This window comes from Aotus nancymaae, unplaced genomic scaffold (genome assembly GCF_030222135.1).
Source record: "Aotus nancymaae isolate 86718 unplaced genomic scaffold, 86718_ANA_hifiasm-v0.15.2.pri h1tg000069l, whole genome shotgun sequence".
In the NCBI taxonomy this organism is placed as follows: Eukaryota; Metazoa; Chordata; class Mammalia; order Primates; family Aotidae; genus Aotus; species Aotus nancymaae.
Window position 1 is genome coordinate 2,091,321 of NW_026988484.1, and position 16,947 is coordinate 2,108,267.

General features: G+C 43.5%; 1 protein-coding gene across 3 annotated transcripts in view; it reads right to left on the reverse strand.

Annotated features, from left to right (window-relative positions):
• Positions 1-16,947, reverse strand: part of ZNF606 (zinc finger protein 606) — a 57,660-nt gene that overhangs the window by 28,018 nt on the left and 12,695 nt on the right. The window contains exons 4-6 of one of the 3 annotated variants that reach the window (XM_012473163.3): positions 13,675-13,801; positions 13,288-13,383; positions 3,581-5,203 (exon numbers count right to left, since the gene is read on the reverse strand). In XM_012473163.3, coding sequence (XP_012328586.2) covers positions 3,581-5,203; positions 13,288-13,383; positions 13,675-13,801 — 1,846 coding nt within the window. Of the gene's footprint in view, positions 1-664; positions 5,204-13,287; positions 13,384-13,674; positions 13,802-16,947 lie in introns of those variants that run through there. The other 2 variants (XM_012473160.2, XM_064367413.1) reach the window with 2 other exon arrangements.

The following is a 16,947-nucleotide window of genomic DNA, read 5'->3' on the forward strand; positions in this document are numbered from 1 at the left end:
ATCACGACAGGGATAGTTTTAGATGCAGTGAGGCAGGAGCTGAAATCTTCGAGATACACCAATGGTGACCTGCTGGTAGATGACTGCAGCTAGGAGAAGCAGTGGTGATCACCTGGAAACCTGAGTCAGTGCTCACTCTGAGAGAAGAGACAGAGAACAGTCTGAAAGCAGTGAACAAGAGAAGTGGGGCCAGGCATGGTGGCTCACACCTGTAATCCTAGCACTTTGGGCAGCCGAGGCAGGCAAATCACAAGGTGAGGAGTTCGAGACCATCATGACCAACATGGTGAAACCTTATCTCTACTAAAAATACAAAAATTAGCTGGGCATGGTGGCACATGCCTGAAGTCCCAGCTACTCGGGAGGCTGAGGCAGGAGAATCACTTGACCCAGGGAGTCAGAGATTGTAGTGAGCCAAAATAGCACCACTGCAGTCCAGCCTGGCGACAGAACAAGACTCCATCTCAAAAAAACAACAAAAAAAAACTAGCCAGGCATAGTGGTGTGTACCTGTAGTCCCAGCTATTCAAGAGGCTGCAGTGGGAAGATCACTTGAGCCCACGAGGCACAGGTTGCAGTGAGCCAAAATCGTGCCACTACACTCCAGCCTGGGCAACAGAGTAAGACTCTGTCTCAAAAAAAAAAAAAAAAAAAAGTGGGAAGGAAAAGCAGTCACCCTTAGAAGGGAGGCACTGTGCACAGGGGCGACCCGCAGCAGGAGGGTGAAGGGGGACTCCTGATGGCTGAAAGAAAGTGGCCCCTAGGCTTCCGAATTGGGAGGAATGGAAGATGGACTCAAAAAGGGCAATGAACTAAGTCATGTATGAGGGTGACAGAGGGGACCAGGGAGTCCTGGACATTAGGGAACACTGAAATCAATCTTAACACTTTAGTGTCAAGGCTGTGTGCAATAGGTCGGAGAAGAGAATACTTCCAGGAAGCAGAAGTCAGGGGCTTTCTTTTGACTCATGATGTGACTGAGCCACAGGCCCTTTGCACAAATCATGTAAACAAATCCATCAATAACTAATTTGCCCCTGCCACATTTACCAGGTGACCACTAATGCATCAGGCCCTCAATCAAATGTTACACACCTAAGTGAGCCCAAGCTAGAAGAGTCAGAGGGTGAAAACAGCCTCCCCACGACATCAGTAGGCCATCATTTCTCAAGCACTGGGGAGCCATGGACCCTTTGACAATTAGATGAACCTTATGAATACCAGATTTCCACTCGATACCCTTGAAGTCTATCCAGAAAGATCCCTGGTCCCCAGTTAGAGACCTGCTTTAGTGAAAGTACAAGAAGTATTCATGAAGTGGAGAGAAGCCACTCAAGTCTTCTGATCCATCAAGCCCCTTTCCCCTGTGAACACTGAAACTTCCTTACTCCAGGTGAACTGTCTAGCTCTCTTCCCTTCTGAATCCTGCTCCTTCACGTAAGCTTTTCATCTGAAGATTACAAAAAGACAACACTGAATTCAAGGTAAACCTTAGGAAATGGTGCTCTCAAGTGCAGTGGCATCCGGTTATGTAAAAGAACAAACACCCTTCCCTAGCTCTCTTCCCTTCTGAGTCCTGCTCCTTCATGTAAGCTTTTTATCTGCAGATTACAAAACAACAACACTGAATTCAAAGTAAATCTTAGGAAACGGTGCTCTCAAGTGCAGTGGTATCCAGTTATGTAAAAGAACAAACACTCTTGCCCCCTCTGCTCCATAAGTGGCATTCTAAATCCACCAAGGGACTTGCCCAGTCCTCCAGCAAGTCCTCCAGGCCCTGCTACCCTGTAATCCTTGGGGTTGTAGGCAGCAGAGTTCTAGGCTTCTGGGACTCAGGTCCCAGAAAATGCAGCAATTCTGAATGTCCAAACAGACTTCATATTCCAAAGGGATATTAGCTCTCATGTTAATATAAATCCTTCAAGACAGAGGAACCAGGTAACTTTATTTCTCATTGTTATAATTTTCTTTTTATTATCAAATCTTCACTATAGAAACACTGAAGAAAATGGGGGAAAAAAATCACTGGATAAGCTGGTTATTCTAGTTAGCAAAAAAAAAAAAAACAAATCACTGGAGAGGCAGCATAAAACGGTGGCTGAAAACAAGAACTCTGGAGCCAGTCTCAGCTCTGCTCCCTCACTAGCTGTGGCCTTTGGGCAGGATCCTCATCTCTGCTTCAGTTTAGCCATTTGTAAACCTGGGATAACGGTACCTATCTCATAGAGTTAAGGGGACTAAACAAGTTAACACTTGAAAGCATTTAAAACAAAGTCCAGCTACATAACTGCTACATGTATTTGCAAAACTTTTTTAAAATCTCCAATTAACTGGGTAAATTTTTCCATGGATCTTTCAGGTCCTTGTCCATATAGATTTTTTTAGATCTGCTACAGTAAATACGTATATACAGTTCTGTACCCTTTTAATTCCTTCATGTTATGTGTCTTGATGCAGTGTTCATAATTATAATCTATAGTGATTGCCTAAAACAAATTACAAACTAGTTGCCCAACAGTGCAGTGACGAGTAACAATGGATGCCGACACACTGGGCTGGGGATCCCGTTCTGCGCAGCAACCTCAGTCTTACACTCCTAGGCAATAACTTTTCTACCATTAGTCCTCTCACTCATTAATTTTCTCTAAGGAGGTTAATCAACAGTAAATACCCCATTCAATACTATTGTTTTTCTTACATTCAGATTTAGTATTTCACATTCTACTCTTTAAAGGGCACCTAAACCCTCCCCTTATCACAACAAAATCTGTATTTCTACAATTATGCACAAAATGTTATTGTAAAGTTTTCCATCCAATACTCCAGCTTGACGCAAAACAGCGTATTTCTGTTCAAAAACTTTTCTCTGCATAAGGTTTTTCCCTTAGCAATTCACACCAATCTATAAGTAGGTGAGACCTCTTGCTAAAAGATGCCTCATTCCCCACAGTCATGGTCCTCAAGTATGAATTACTGGTGGACCATAAGGGGAGTTTAGAGTTTTCTTCATTGTAATTATCTGATTCTGAATAAGGGCTATATAACTGCTGAAAGCTTTTCCCTATTCTTTTCCTTCATGGGGTTTCTTCTAAGATGATATTTTCTAGTAAATAATGCGGGAGAAGCCTTACTGAACTCTTAATGAAAAATGTCCCCTCTTGATTACGCTTATAGGGCTTTCCTCAATGTGTTGTCAAATGTACAGTAAATGAAAAACTCTCATAAATTCAATTCAGTTTCTCTTCACTGTGATTTCTCTGGTGTTGAAGTAGGGCTGAGTGACCACTAAAGGCTTTTCCACATTCACTGCATATAAAGCGTTTCTCTCCACTATGCATTCTCTGATGAATAATAAGGGAAGAATTCTTACAGAATGCTTTCTCACAATGATTACATTTGTAGGGCTTTTCTCCAGTATGGTTTCTTAGGTGTACAATAAGGGATGAACTCTCATTAAACGCTTTCCCACACTCATTACACCTGTACGGTTTCTCTCCAGTATGAGTTCTCCGGTGTGCAATGAGGTGAGAACTACAGTTAAAGGATCTTTCACATTGATTACATTTATAGGGTTTCTCACCAGTGTGAATTCTCCGATGAGCAACAAGGTGACAGCTCTGACTGAAGGATTTTCCACATTTATTGCATTCATAGGGTTTTTCTCCAGTATGAGTCCTTTGATGTCTAACAAGGTGAGCCATCTGGCTACAGGATTTTCCACATTTATTACATTCATAGGGCTTAATTCCAGAATGAATTATCTCATGTTTAGTGAGGGCTGAGCGTTCTCTGAATGCTTTGCCACATTCCTGACAATTATAGGGTTTCTCTCCCGTGTGAGTTCTCTGATGGGCAATAAGATGGGAGCTCCAGCTGAAGGATTTTCCACATTCAGTACATTTATATGGTTTTGCTCCGGAATGAGTTCTTTCATGTTTACTAAGGGCTGAGTAGTCTCTAAAAGCTTTTTCACATTCATCACATTTAAAGGGTTTCTCTCCAGTATGCATTCTCATATGGGCAATAAGATGGGAGCTCCAGCTGAATGATTTCCCACATTCAGTACATTCAAAAGGTTTCTCTCCTGTATGAGTCCTCTGATGTCCAATAAGATGAGAGTTCCAGTTGAAAGATTTCCCACACTCATTACAAACAAATGGTTTTTCTCCTGTATGAATTCTCTTATGTACAATAAGATGAGAATTCCAGCTAAAGGCTTTTCCACATTTATTACATTCATAGGGTTTTATTCCAGTGTGAGTCCGTTCATGTTTAGTAAGAGCTGAGCGATTCCTAAAAACTTTTCCACATTTATCACATTCATAGGGTTTTTCTCCAGTATGAGATTTCTTATGTTGAATAAGGTAAGAGCTCCAAATGAAAGATGTACCACATTCATTGTAGTCATAGGGTTTCTCTGCAGTGTAAGTGCTTGTATGTTGAAGGAATGAGTCATACCCAAAGACTTTCTCCCATTCATCGTATTTATATGCTTTCTCTACAGTACCAATTTTTTGATGTTCCATAAAGGATGAGAAATAAAATATATTCTCATATTCTTTGTAATTGTACTGGTTTTCTCCTACATGAAGCCTTGGGTGTTCATTAAATGATGGGCTCTGGTTAAAGATTTGATGGCATTCCTTATATTCGTAGAGTTTTTCTCCTGTGTGAATTCCTTTATGATCACCACAATGTATTATATGATTGAAAGATTTAACAGCATCAGTACATTTGAAAAGATTATCTCCAGTTTGTATTCTTGCAGGGTAAACAGGTTGAATGGACTGGTAAGCAGTTTTGTCATAATCATTATTTTCACAGGTAACCTTATCTGCATACATTATGGCTGAGTTACATCTCCAACTTTCAGCATGCGTATCAGGCTTATAGAAATGTTCTATCTGAGAAACCCTCTGCGATGGAACAAAGTTTAAGTTCTGGCTATACTCTGCCCCAAATTCACAGAATTCAGAGCTTCTCTGGGATAGTACTTGCTTTTGCATGAAGACCATCTGCCTCATGGCTGTACTCTGGTTCATGTGATACATTTCTAATTGGTCTTTACATCCCAAAACTTCTAACCTGGAGAACCAAGGATCATCCCATATGTATCTTTCCAACTTCATGCCATGGGATTGTTCTTCCTCAAAAATGCTCTGTGCTGGGATCAATGCTTTACTTTCAAGATTTCTCATCCATTCTGAAACAGACAGGAAAAAAAAAAGCTATGAGAGCATAGAGAAAGACATTAGAATAAAAAGGGAACGGTGAGATTTACTGTCTGTATTATCAAAAAGACAAGTACAAATTTGTTTTCAAGTCCAGACTTAGAACTCAGAGAAAGATCATAACAGGGAAAACAATAGTGAAAAGTGAACAACAGTTAACCAGAATATAAAGTGTTTACTGAAAACTAATGAAACCATTTAAAAGTACTTTCCTCTCATTAGGAGCATGCACTAAAAAAAAAAGAAGAGGCTGGGCGCCGTGGCTCACGCCTGTAATCCCAGCACTTTGGGAGGCCGAGGTGGGTGGATCATGAGGTCAAGAGATGAGACCATCCTGGTCAACATGGTGAAACCCCGTCTCTACTAAAAATACAAAAAATTAGCTGGGCACGGTGGCACGTACCTGTAATCCCAGCTACTCAGGAGGCTGAGGCAGGAGAATTGCCTGAACCCAGGAGGCGGAGGTTGCGGTGAGCCTAGATCGCACCATTGCACTCCAGCCTGGGTAACAAGAGTGAAACTCCATCTCAAAAAAAAAAAAAAAAAAGAGAGAAAAAAAAGAAGAAGAAGAAGAAAAGTACTTTCCATGAAAAGGAAGACAGGGATAAGAATGTGCAAGAAAGAGTAACTCTGCAGGCCTGATGTGCTCAGACTTTGCAAAGGTGGACTGTTTCCTGACTGGCCATTGGGCAACTCCTGGGAATTAAGATCTTGGAATGTTCTAACATTGTAAGAGTTTTGCTCTAATATGTAAGAGTGTTTTGCATGCTCAAGTTTTTGAAGCACACTGTACCTATTTCTTTAGATATCTGTGCAAACAGTGTCATTCATAGTGATAACCTGCTTTCCCTCTGGGTTGTCTGGAGTTTCAGCGATTGCCGTGAGTCAAGCAGCACTACGTGCCTGTATGAGCAACCTCTCAATAAACACACTGGACTCCCAGACTCAGGCACATTTCCTACTAGACATTTCACATGTGTTGCCACAACTCCTTGCTGGAAGAATGTGTCCCATGTACCTCCACTGGGAAAGCACTACTGGAAGCTTGCACCTGGTCTAACCCCATGCATCTTTTTCCTTTGCTGATGTTGCTTTGTATCCTTTCACTGTAATAAACCATAATCCTGAGTATAATGACTTTTGAGTCCTTTAAGTCCTCTTAGTGAATCAGTGAACCTGGGGGTGGTCTTGAAGACCCCTGACAAAAGGACATAGGGAATGTTATTAAGGTTAAAAAAAAAAGAATAAAGCCTTTCATCTTAACAAAAGGTAGGTAGATGAGCACACAAGGCCTTTAGTGAGTAATGTTTACATTATGAGTGCCCTAATCGACTTCTGTGTTATAGTGTCCTTCTACTCCCCTATACTGACAAATGCAAAAAAAAAGAAAAAAAAAAAGGAGGAGAGGGGCGTTAAGAGAGTTATCACCAAGCAAGGCTTCAAGCGAAGATTTTATCTATGACCAAATGCTATCGCATTGTTGCCTATGTCATAGAATCTAGTCAATCACACAAGATCCACCAACCCAAAGGGCAAACACCATCAGGGTTTATAGATACCCCTCAAGTTACACTTCTATTCAGCACAGAATCATTTTTAGAGCAATGATATAAGAGATGGACTAGGAATACAGCACAGTATGAAAAACAGAGGCAGGGGTTACAGTCTGCTAATCTATACTTGAACAATGGCCCTGCTGCTATCCTTAGAGGACTTTTCTGACGACTAATAAGACTCAGAATCCAGCCAAACTCCTGACAAGTTTAACACACAGAAGCCGCCTAATATCACTCCTCAAGGATCAGTCCTCCACCAACCAAAGGAATCTATATTAGCTTCTTTCTGCTACTGTAACAAATTATCACACATTTAGTGACTTAAGACAATACAAATTTATGATCTTACCGTTCTGGAAATCAGAAGTCCAAAACAGCTTTCACTGGGCTAACACTGAGTTATTGGCAGGGTTGTGCTTCCTCCAGAAGCTCTAAGGAATCCACCATATCCTTGCCCTTTCCATCTTCTAGAAGCTGCCTGAATTCCTTGGCTCCCACCTCCTTCCTTCATCTGCAAAGCTCATCACTCCAACCTTTGCTTCTGTCATAACATCCTCTCCCTGTGTCTCTGGCCCTCCCACCATGATTTTATAAAAGGACCCTTGTGATTACATTTAGAATCGACTCAGACAATCCAGGATAATCTCCCCACAGCAAAATCCTTAACTTATTCACATCTGAAGGCCTCTTTTGCCACACAAGGTGCCCTATTCACAAATTCTAGAGATTAGGATGCAGACATCTTCGTGGGGACGTCATTATCCAGATTGCCACAGGGTCTAAAGTCCCAGAGGCAGGTCCCAACAAGAACTAGATCCTGTCCTCTCTCTCTATTTCTTTTTTTCTCTTTACTGTATATAATTTCCCCCTTTTTACCACCCAAGTCCATTATTTTTTGTTTGTTTAATATTTTTGAGGCAAAGTATCACTCAGGCAGGGGTGCAGTAGTGCCATCATAGCTCACAGTAGTCTCAAATTACTGGGCTCAGGAATCCTCCCAACTATTCTGAGTAATGGGACTACAGGTGTGCATCACCATGCCTGGTTAAATTTTAAAAAATCTGGCCGGGCGTGGTGGCTCACGCCTGTAATCCTAGCACTTTGGGAGACTGAGGTGGGTGGATCACCTGAGGTCAGGACTTCAAGACCAGCCTGGCCATCATGGTGAAACCCCATCTTAAAAAAAAAAAAAAAAAAAAAAAAAAATTAAAAAAAATTTTTAGTAGTGACAGGGTCCTGTCATGCTGCCCAGGATGGTCTCAAACTCCTGGGCTCAAATAATCCTCCCACCTTGGCCTCCCAAAGCACTGGGATTACAAATGTGAGCCACCATGCTCGGCCCCCACATCCATTATAACAGAGGTTCTACTCTGCAGAATTGGCATTTATTATCAATTTCAAACTTAGCTCTTAAAAGTTACTGAATTATCTCCATACAGATTTCAAATCCTTTCAGTAAAAGCTTTTACAAATGGAAGCTGACCAATTCCCTGAACAAATGAAAGACCAAATGAACAGTTCCTGTCCAACTTTACACTCACTCACTGCTTGCAGCCTACTGAGTTTCCAGAACCAGACACAAGGCAAGAAAGTATGGTCTCCCTGGAAGTTAGAATCTATGTGATGAGAGGACGTACCAAACAGTGATGAATATACATGAAATATCACTCTGAGATGGTGGGGTTATAGACGCTAAATGGGCGAGAGATCAAAAGAGGAGATCAGCACTAACAGAAATGCTCAAGGATGGTTCTCACAAGAGAAACACATGAGCTCAGCTTTGAAGCACAACCTGGGTACAGACTAACTGGTCACTCTGCATGAGCAGAGGCATGCATGATGTGCCCGACGTGTAAGGAAGAAAGTAAGGACACCTGCTGAATAAACTCTAGGAGCTATTCAGGAAATGAGAAAAACCATAGAAAAAACAGAAGGTCTTGGAATCCAGTTGTTTTGTTAAAAGGCAATTAGAATCACTGTAGGTTTACTGACAGGGACCTCATAATCAAAAATTTCAGGGACATAAATCTAGAAATAATACCTGAGGTGGCTAATAACAAGTGATAATTTCCTCATCAACTCGGGCTGGAATTTTATGAGAAAGGGCCCTGACTGAGAGTGATGATGGAAGCTGAATGACATAACTAACATTTCAGAGGAAGAAAATCTTGGGAGTTAGAAGAGAGATTACTTCTTGGAGAGGCAAGAACGGGAACTCAAGATGACTTCTCAATCTCTAGCTTATGGGACATGCAGAAACACATCTCAGGAAGATGGGAAAACATCTAGAAAGAAGAAACAAGATTACTGGTTCTATCGGCTGAGATCCAGGACACAGCTGAGATGCTCTGTACAATGGGAGACATGTAAGGACAGAGGTGCTGGAACTGCAGGGCTCTGGATGGGAACTAAGAATGGGCACCACCACAGGTATAAAAATTAAAGCTACTGGAATTCATGAGCTCTCAGGGGAAAGTTTCCAATCTGAACAGAAAACAATTGGCAAGATTCTTCACAAAAGTCCCCTCCATTAGAGCGGGTGGAAGATATCCAACTTCAGCACTCAAGAAGAGGCTGTAGCACATTGCTAAAAAGGACAAGAAAAAGACGATATGCATATCCTACAGCTGAAAATGTGAAAAATAACTGCGAATTCCTACATGCTTGTAGTTGCATAAAGAAACTGTTATGCAGCTAACGCAAGTTACTAAAAGTGATTACCTGGGGCAGAACATCAGTGAAAATGGCAAAGTAAAGCCATCTCAAATTTCACTACTAGGTAAAAGCAACTAATAAACCGGCAAAGCTGGCCAGGCGCGGTGGCTCATGCCTGTAATCCCAGTACATTGGGAGGCCGAGGTAGGCAGATCACCTGAGGTCAGGAGTTTGAGACCAGTCCGGCCAACATGGTGAAACCCTGTCTCCACTAAAAATACAAAAAATTAGCCAGGTGTGGTGGCGCATGGCTGTAGTCCCAGCTACTTGCAAAGCTGAGGCAGGAGAATCTCTGGAACCCAGGAGGTGGAGGTTGCAATGAGCTGAGATTGCGCCACTGCACTCCAGCCTGTGTGACAGAATGAGACACTGTCTCAAAAGAAAACAAAACCTGGCATAATTGTCAGAAGGCATTTTTTCCAAAATTCTGTAAATTAACCAAAGCCTTGCAGGAATCAGGAAACATTTATTCTAGAAAAGTGAATTTTAATAAGAACAGTAAGCTATATGGTGTTTTAACTTACCCTCGTCCCATCTCTGGCTCAGTAATAGGCTTGAAAAATGACAGCCCCCACTTCTGATACTTCAGTGAACAGAACAAAGCTGGAGCTTTTTTAAAGCCTCATTGCCAAAGAACAGTCCTTACTAGAACTGCCTAGTGGCTCCCTGGAAAACGGCACTGGAAAAGCTGGTCTTTGTTTTGCCTGACAGAAAATTCTCATGGTGCTAAAAAACCTCTAGGGAGAAGGTACTTTTTTAACATTTACAGGCAATGTTTTAAAGTCACCAATGCCTGAGGTAGGGCCCAAAACACACTAGTCAAAAAGATGAAATGGAAGAGCTGGGGAATGAGATGTCTATAGGGACTCTGAGAAGTTCCGACCTAGAAGGCAACATGAATACACATAATAATTAAACTCATAGACTAAAAGCCAAAGCAGAACGAGAGAAGAAACTCATCACATACAAGGGATCCTCAATAAGATTAACAGCTTGTATCTCAGAACTATTCAAGTCAGAGAGAAAGGAAAAAAACAAAAAACACAACAATAAAAAATTCTATACTCCATAAAATTGACCTTCAAAAATGAAGGAGAAATCAAGAGATTTCCAGATAAACAAGACGCAACAGTTTGCTGCTAGCAAACCTACCCTATAGGAAATGCTGCCTGGGCACAGTGACTCGCCTGTAATCCCAGCACTTTGGGAGGCTGAGGCGGGGGCATCACTTGAGTTAAGGAAGTTCAAGACTAGCCTAGACAACATAGTGAGGCACGGTGGCATGCACGTATAGTCCCATCTACTCAGGAGGCTGAGGTGGGAGGATCACATGATCCAGAAGGTTGAGACTACAGTGAGCCATAATCATGCCACTGCACTCCAGCCTGGGCAACAGAGTGTCTTTTTGGTCTCAAGAAACAAAATGGAAATGCTAAAGTCCCTCAGGCTGAAATGAAAGAACATTCAACAGTAACTCAAAGTAAAAAACACCAATAAAGATAACTACATACGTATAAAAAGACAATATAAACGCAATTCTTGTTTCTAGTTCCTTTTCAGTCTGTTAAAAGACAACTGTGGGGCCGGGCGCGGTGGCTCACGCCTGTAATCCCAGCACTTTGGGAGGCCAAGGCGGGCGGATCACGAAGTCAAGAGATCGAGACCATCCTGGTCAACATGGTGAAACCACGTCTCTACTAAAAATACAAAAAATTAGCTGGGCATGGTGGCGCTTGCCTGTAATCCCAGCTATTCAGGAGGCTGAGGCAGGAGAATTGCCTGAACCCAGGAGGCGGAGGTTGCGGTGAGCCGAGATCGCGCCATTGCACTCCAGCCTGGGTAACAAGAGCGAAACTCCGTCTCAAAAAAAAATAAGACAACTGCATAGAGCAATAATTATAAATCTATATTCATGAACATATAATGTATAAAGATGTAATTTGTGACAATAACAGCATAAAAGGAGGAGGACAGAGCTATATAAAAACAATGTTTGGTACACTATTAATATTAAACTAGTATTAATCCATACTACATTGTCATAAATTAAGATGTTAATTGTAGGGCCAGGCATGGTGGCTCATGCCTATAATCTCAGTACTTTGAGAGGCAGAGGCAGAAGGACTGCTTGTGTGCAGGGGTTTGAGAGTAGCCTGGGCAATATAAAGAGACCTCATCTCTAAAAAAAAAAAAAAAAATTTTTTTTTTTAATTAACTGAGCACGACGGTGCATGGCTGTAGTCCCAGCTGCTCAGGAAGCTGAGGTGGGAGGATTGCCTAAGACTGCGAGGCAGAAGTTGCAGTAAGTCAAGAGCATGCTACTGCACTCCAGCCTGGGCAACAGAGCAACATCTTGTCTCAAAAAAAAAAAAAAAAAAGGGGCCGGGCACGGTGGCTCACGCCTGTAATCCCAGCACTTTGGGAGGCCAAGGTGGATGGATCACGAGGTCAAGAGATCGAGACCATCCTGGTCAACATGGTGAAACCCCGTCTCTACTAAAAATACAAAAAATTAGCTGGGCATGGTGGCGCATGCCTGTAATCCCAGCTACTCAGGAGGCTGAGGCAGGAGAATTGCCTGAACCCAGGAGGCGGAGGTTGCGGTGAGCCGAGATCGCGCCATTGCACTCCAGCCTGGATAACAAGAGCGAAACTCTGTCTCAAAAAAAAAAAAAAAAAAAGTTAATTGTAATCCCCAGGGCAACTACCAAGAAAATAACTCAAAATTTTATAGTAAAAGAAAAGTGGTTACCTGTGTGTGTACCCCTGTGTATTTGTGTTTTGGGGGACAAACAGAAATGTAAGAGCAGGGAGTATAAATGAGTTGTTTTTGTTGTTGTTGTTTTCTGAGACAAGGTCTTGCTCTGTCACTCAGGCTGGAGTGCAGTGGTGAGATCATAACTCACTACATACTCAAAATCCCAGGCTCAAGCAATCCTCCCACCTCAGCCTCCTGAGTAGCTGGGACCACAGGCAGGTACCATAAAGCCCAGCTAATTTTTTTCATAAATGAAATTTTTCTTTTTAGCTTACACATTTAGCTTTGAGATATTTGACCATTACTTATATTTTAAAAATCTATCCAAGAAGATGTAAGTAAGAAAGAACAAAAGCCCAAGCCGGGCACGGTGGCTCACAATCCCAGCACTTTGGGAGGCCATGGTGGGTGGATCACTTGAGGTCAGGAGTTTAAGACCAGTTCCAGCCAACATGGTGAAACCCTGTCTCTACTAAAAATATAAAAATTAGCTGGGCATGGTGGCGGGTGCCTGTAGTCCCAGCCACTTGGGAGGTTGAAGCGGAGAATCGGTTGAATCCAAGAAGCCTAGAGGCAGCAGTGAGCTGGTATCGCACCAATGCACCACAGCCTGAGGGACAAAGCCAGACTCTGTCTCAAAACAAACAAACACAAAAACCAAAAATCTCCAAAAAACTATTTTTTTCAAAGAAGCATCTGTAGCTATAGGTTACAAGTTTGGCAACAGAAGAAATAAGGTAAACATTTTAAGTAGCTAACTGGATGAGAGGTAACCTTAGCGGTTACAGAAAACAGGAGTCATCAAGAGAGCAGGTAGTGAGGGAGTGAAACTGCAGCACACAGAAGTGGCTACCTTATTAGCATGGTGATGCTTCTTTGCTCAGAATCAGTAGCAGTAAGAGAAGAAAGCTCCTTAGAGGGAACTCTAAATGTATCTGACGAAGGTGACTCTCCATGGCCTTACCCCATTTCTCAACAAAGAAGGCTTGGAAGGAAGTTCCTTGCTTAGCCTGGGGTCTGCCCTCACCTGGACAAGTGCGTTGAGGACACGTCTGCTCCACTGACCACGGCTCTTCTCCTTGCTCCAACAGGGAAATGACCTCAGGCTTGGCAATCTGATTTCCTATGCATGGAGGAAAAGGATGGAACTCGTGTCACAAGGCTTTGGGACAGCCAAAGAAAGCTTCCCTTGCCTATTCCTCCCCGGGACTTCACAACCTGGGCAGAATATGCAAGGTCCTTCCCATTCTATGTTTTGTAAGCATTAGGAGTTTTGTCCTTAAACCTCAGGGCCCAATATCATCTCAGCTTTTCTGAGACACCACCCTTGCACTGCAATGAGCTTTTAAACATGGAGCCGCTGAAGGCATTACGATGGGAACGGCTTCATTTACTTGGGCAGCATCTGCCTTACCCACAGAGAGCAGGTGCCCATAGGTCTCCAGCATCACATCACGGTACAGAGTCCTCTGAACAAGGTCCAGCTGCCCCCACTCTTCTTGGGTGAAGTCCACAGCCACATCCTTGAAGGTCACTGGTTCCTAAAAGAACACAAATGTTCCTTCTCAGCCTCTGACCACCCCTTCCAATGTTTCTAGGGATGGATGGAGGAAACTATCCTGGTTATTCAACAGTCTGACTATTGTGAGTCAGGTCTCACTGAGAACGACTGAAGACCCCACATTTGGGATAGCCTATTGACGATCCATACATTCAAAGGTTGTCTTTCTGGCCAAGGTGAGGAGGTTTCCATTCTCAGTTCGTCTCTGTCCCAAAGACTGAAGCTAAGGGTGAGCAAGATGCCCCAGAGCAGCCCAGGCCAAGGAAAATCAGTTATAGCTGCCATCAAAAGCATTTGCATTAAACACAATCTAAACTTTTTTTTTTAATGAAAGGAAGAAAACTCACTGGAAAACTAGGAAGGAAGAGGAAAGGTAATCTAAATCTGATTTTTTGAAAGAATACATCTCTGAAGTCTTTTTATTATTTTTTTTTTAATTTTTATTTTTGAGACAGTTTTAGTATGTCACCCAGGCTGGAGTGCAGTGGGTACAATTTCAGCTCACTACAACCTCCGTCTCCCAGGTTCAAGTGATTCTCCTGCCTCAGCCTCCCGAGTAGCTGGGACTACAGGCACACACCATCACGCCTAGCTAATGTTTGTATTTTTAGTAGAGACAGGGTTTTGCCATGTTGGCCAAGCTGGTCTTGAACTCCTGACCTTGTGATCTGCCCACCTTGACCTCCTGAGTGCTGGGATTACAGGCATGAGCCGTTGTACCACCCTTGAGTCCTTTATTTCTCTTTTTTATACATGTCCCTCGAGTCCTTTTAAGAAATCAATTCGCCAGGCCGGGCGCCGTGGCTCACGCCTGTAATCCCAGCACTTTGGGAGGCCAAGGCGGGCAGATCACAAGGTCAGGAGATTGAGAACATCCTGGCCAACACGGTGAAGCCCCGTCTCTATTAAAAATACAAACATTAGCTAGCTGGGTATAGTGGCGTGTGCCTGTAATCCCAGCTACTGGGGAGGCTGAGGCAGGAGAATCCCTTGAACCAGGGAGGCGGAGATTGCAGTGAGCTGAGATCACGCCACTGCACTCCAGCCTAGGTAACAAAGCAAGATTCTGTTTCAAAAAAAAAGAAAAACGAAAAGAAATCAACTCAGGCCAAGTGTGGTGGTACACACCTGTAGTCCCAGCTACTTGAGAGGCTGATGTGGGAGGACAGCTTGAGCCCAGGAGGTGGAGGCTGCAGGCAACTGAGATTGCGTCACGGCACTCCAGCCTGGGTAACATTAAGACTCCATTTAAAGACCCCCAAAGTAAGACCCCAAATCAAGCAGCCAGGCACAGTGGCTCACGCCTGTAATCACAGCACTTTGGAAGGCCGAGGCAGGCGGATCACCTGAGGTCAGGAATTCGAGATCCAGCCTGGCCAACACGGTGAAACCCCATCTCTACTAAAAATACAAAAATTAGCCACGTGTGGTGGTACGCACCCATAATCTCAGATACTTGGGAGGCTGAAGCAGGAAAATCACTTGAACCCAGGATGCAGAGGTTGCAGTGAGCCTAGATCACACTATTGCACTCCAGCCTGGGCAACAGAGCAAGACTCCATCTCAAGAAAAAAAAAAGGTCGGGAGGGGGATCAACTCAAGCTTCAGGCATCTGGGCATTCCCAGAGTAGGAGACAGAGTGCATGGCAGGTCTGCCACAAACCCCACAACCCATCTATACACTATGGTCCCCTCCCATGCTGACCTGGCTTCTAATCTTCCTTTAACGTCAGTGCAGAATCAACCCTGAAGGCTGGGCATGGTGGCTCACACCTATAACCCCAGCACTTTTGGAGGCCAAAGCAGGCAGATTGCTGGAGCTCAGGAGTTCAAGACCAGCCTGGGCAACACGGTGAAACCTTGTCTGTACCAAAAATACAAAAATTAGCCAGGTGTGGTGGTGTGCGCCTGTAGTCCCAGCTACTTGGAAGGTGAAGTGGGAGGACAGCTTGAACCCAGGAGGCGGAGGCTGCAGTGAGCCGAGACCGTAGCACTGCACTCCACCCTAGGAAATAGAGTAAAATCCAGTCTCAAAAAAAAAAAAAAAAAACCCGAGACACCCGCTGAACAGACATGTGCACAGTGTTCCGCTCCAAGGGTCCTCTGGACCTCTGCCCCTTCTCTTCATAGCTCCATCCTATCACCTCTACTGAAATACAGGGTGTCCTGTAGCCCTCCTAATCACAGCTTATGAACTGAGTTTGCTGTCTCTGATCTGGGCCAGCCCTCCCTGCTGAATCTTTAGTGTATAAATTTTTACTTTGTCTCAACTGCACCCCCTCTACCTTCACGTGATGGGCTTATAACAAAGAACTGATTTTGCTCCAATAAATCCCATATCCTGAAAAGACAACTCCTGCTCACGATTCCCCATTCTCAGCCACACTGTAGCCTACGGCAAGGACTGTCCATCCTCTTTTCCATGGCTGCACCTCATCTCCGTATCCCACCTCCGCAGAGGCAGAGAATCATCTCTCCTGCGGCCTCATACCGACCGTACAGATGTCTCTTGTGACCTTTTTCTGGCAGTCAACCTCCTCCTGCAAGGTATAGTACACCCTCATCTGCTCTCCTTCCTTGACTCCCTCTCCTATCCCACTGCAGTTCCTTCTCTGCCTTTATAATCTGTTTTCCTGTTCCTTGGTATTGGAAATGTTTTCTATATATTAATCATTTTTGCTGATCTATACTGAAGCATTTTGGAGGAATACGCATATAGTAATTACATGATTCTTATTTGTACCAAGCTCTCACCAAGATCCCCAATGTCTTGTGATTGCCAAGCCCAAAGTTTGATTTTTGCCTTTACCTTCTTGGCCTTTCCAGCATTTAGAAGTGCTGGCCACAACCTCCCTCTACGAAACCCTCCCCAACCCCCATGGTCAATGGCAACTTCTTGGTTTTCCTCTTACAAACTGCCCAGACCTCAGTATACTTGAAGGCTACTGTTTCTTCATTTTATGGTAATGTAAGGTTTTTTAATTTAAATGTAACATGGAGTCGGGAGTGGTGGCTCATGACTGTAATCCCAACACTTTGGGAGGCCAAGGTGGGTGGATCATTTGAGAAAAGGAGTTCAAGACCAGCCTGGTCAAGATGATAAAACCCTGTCTCTACAAACATTAG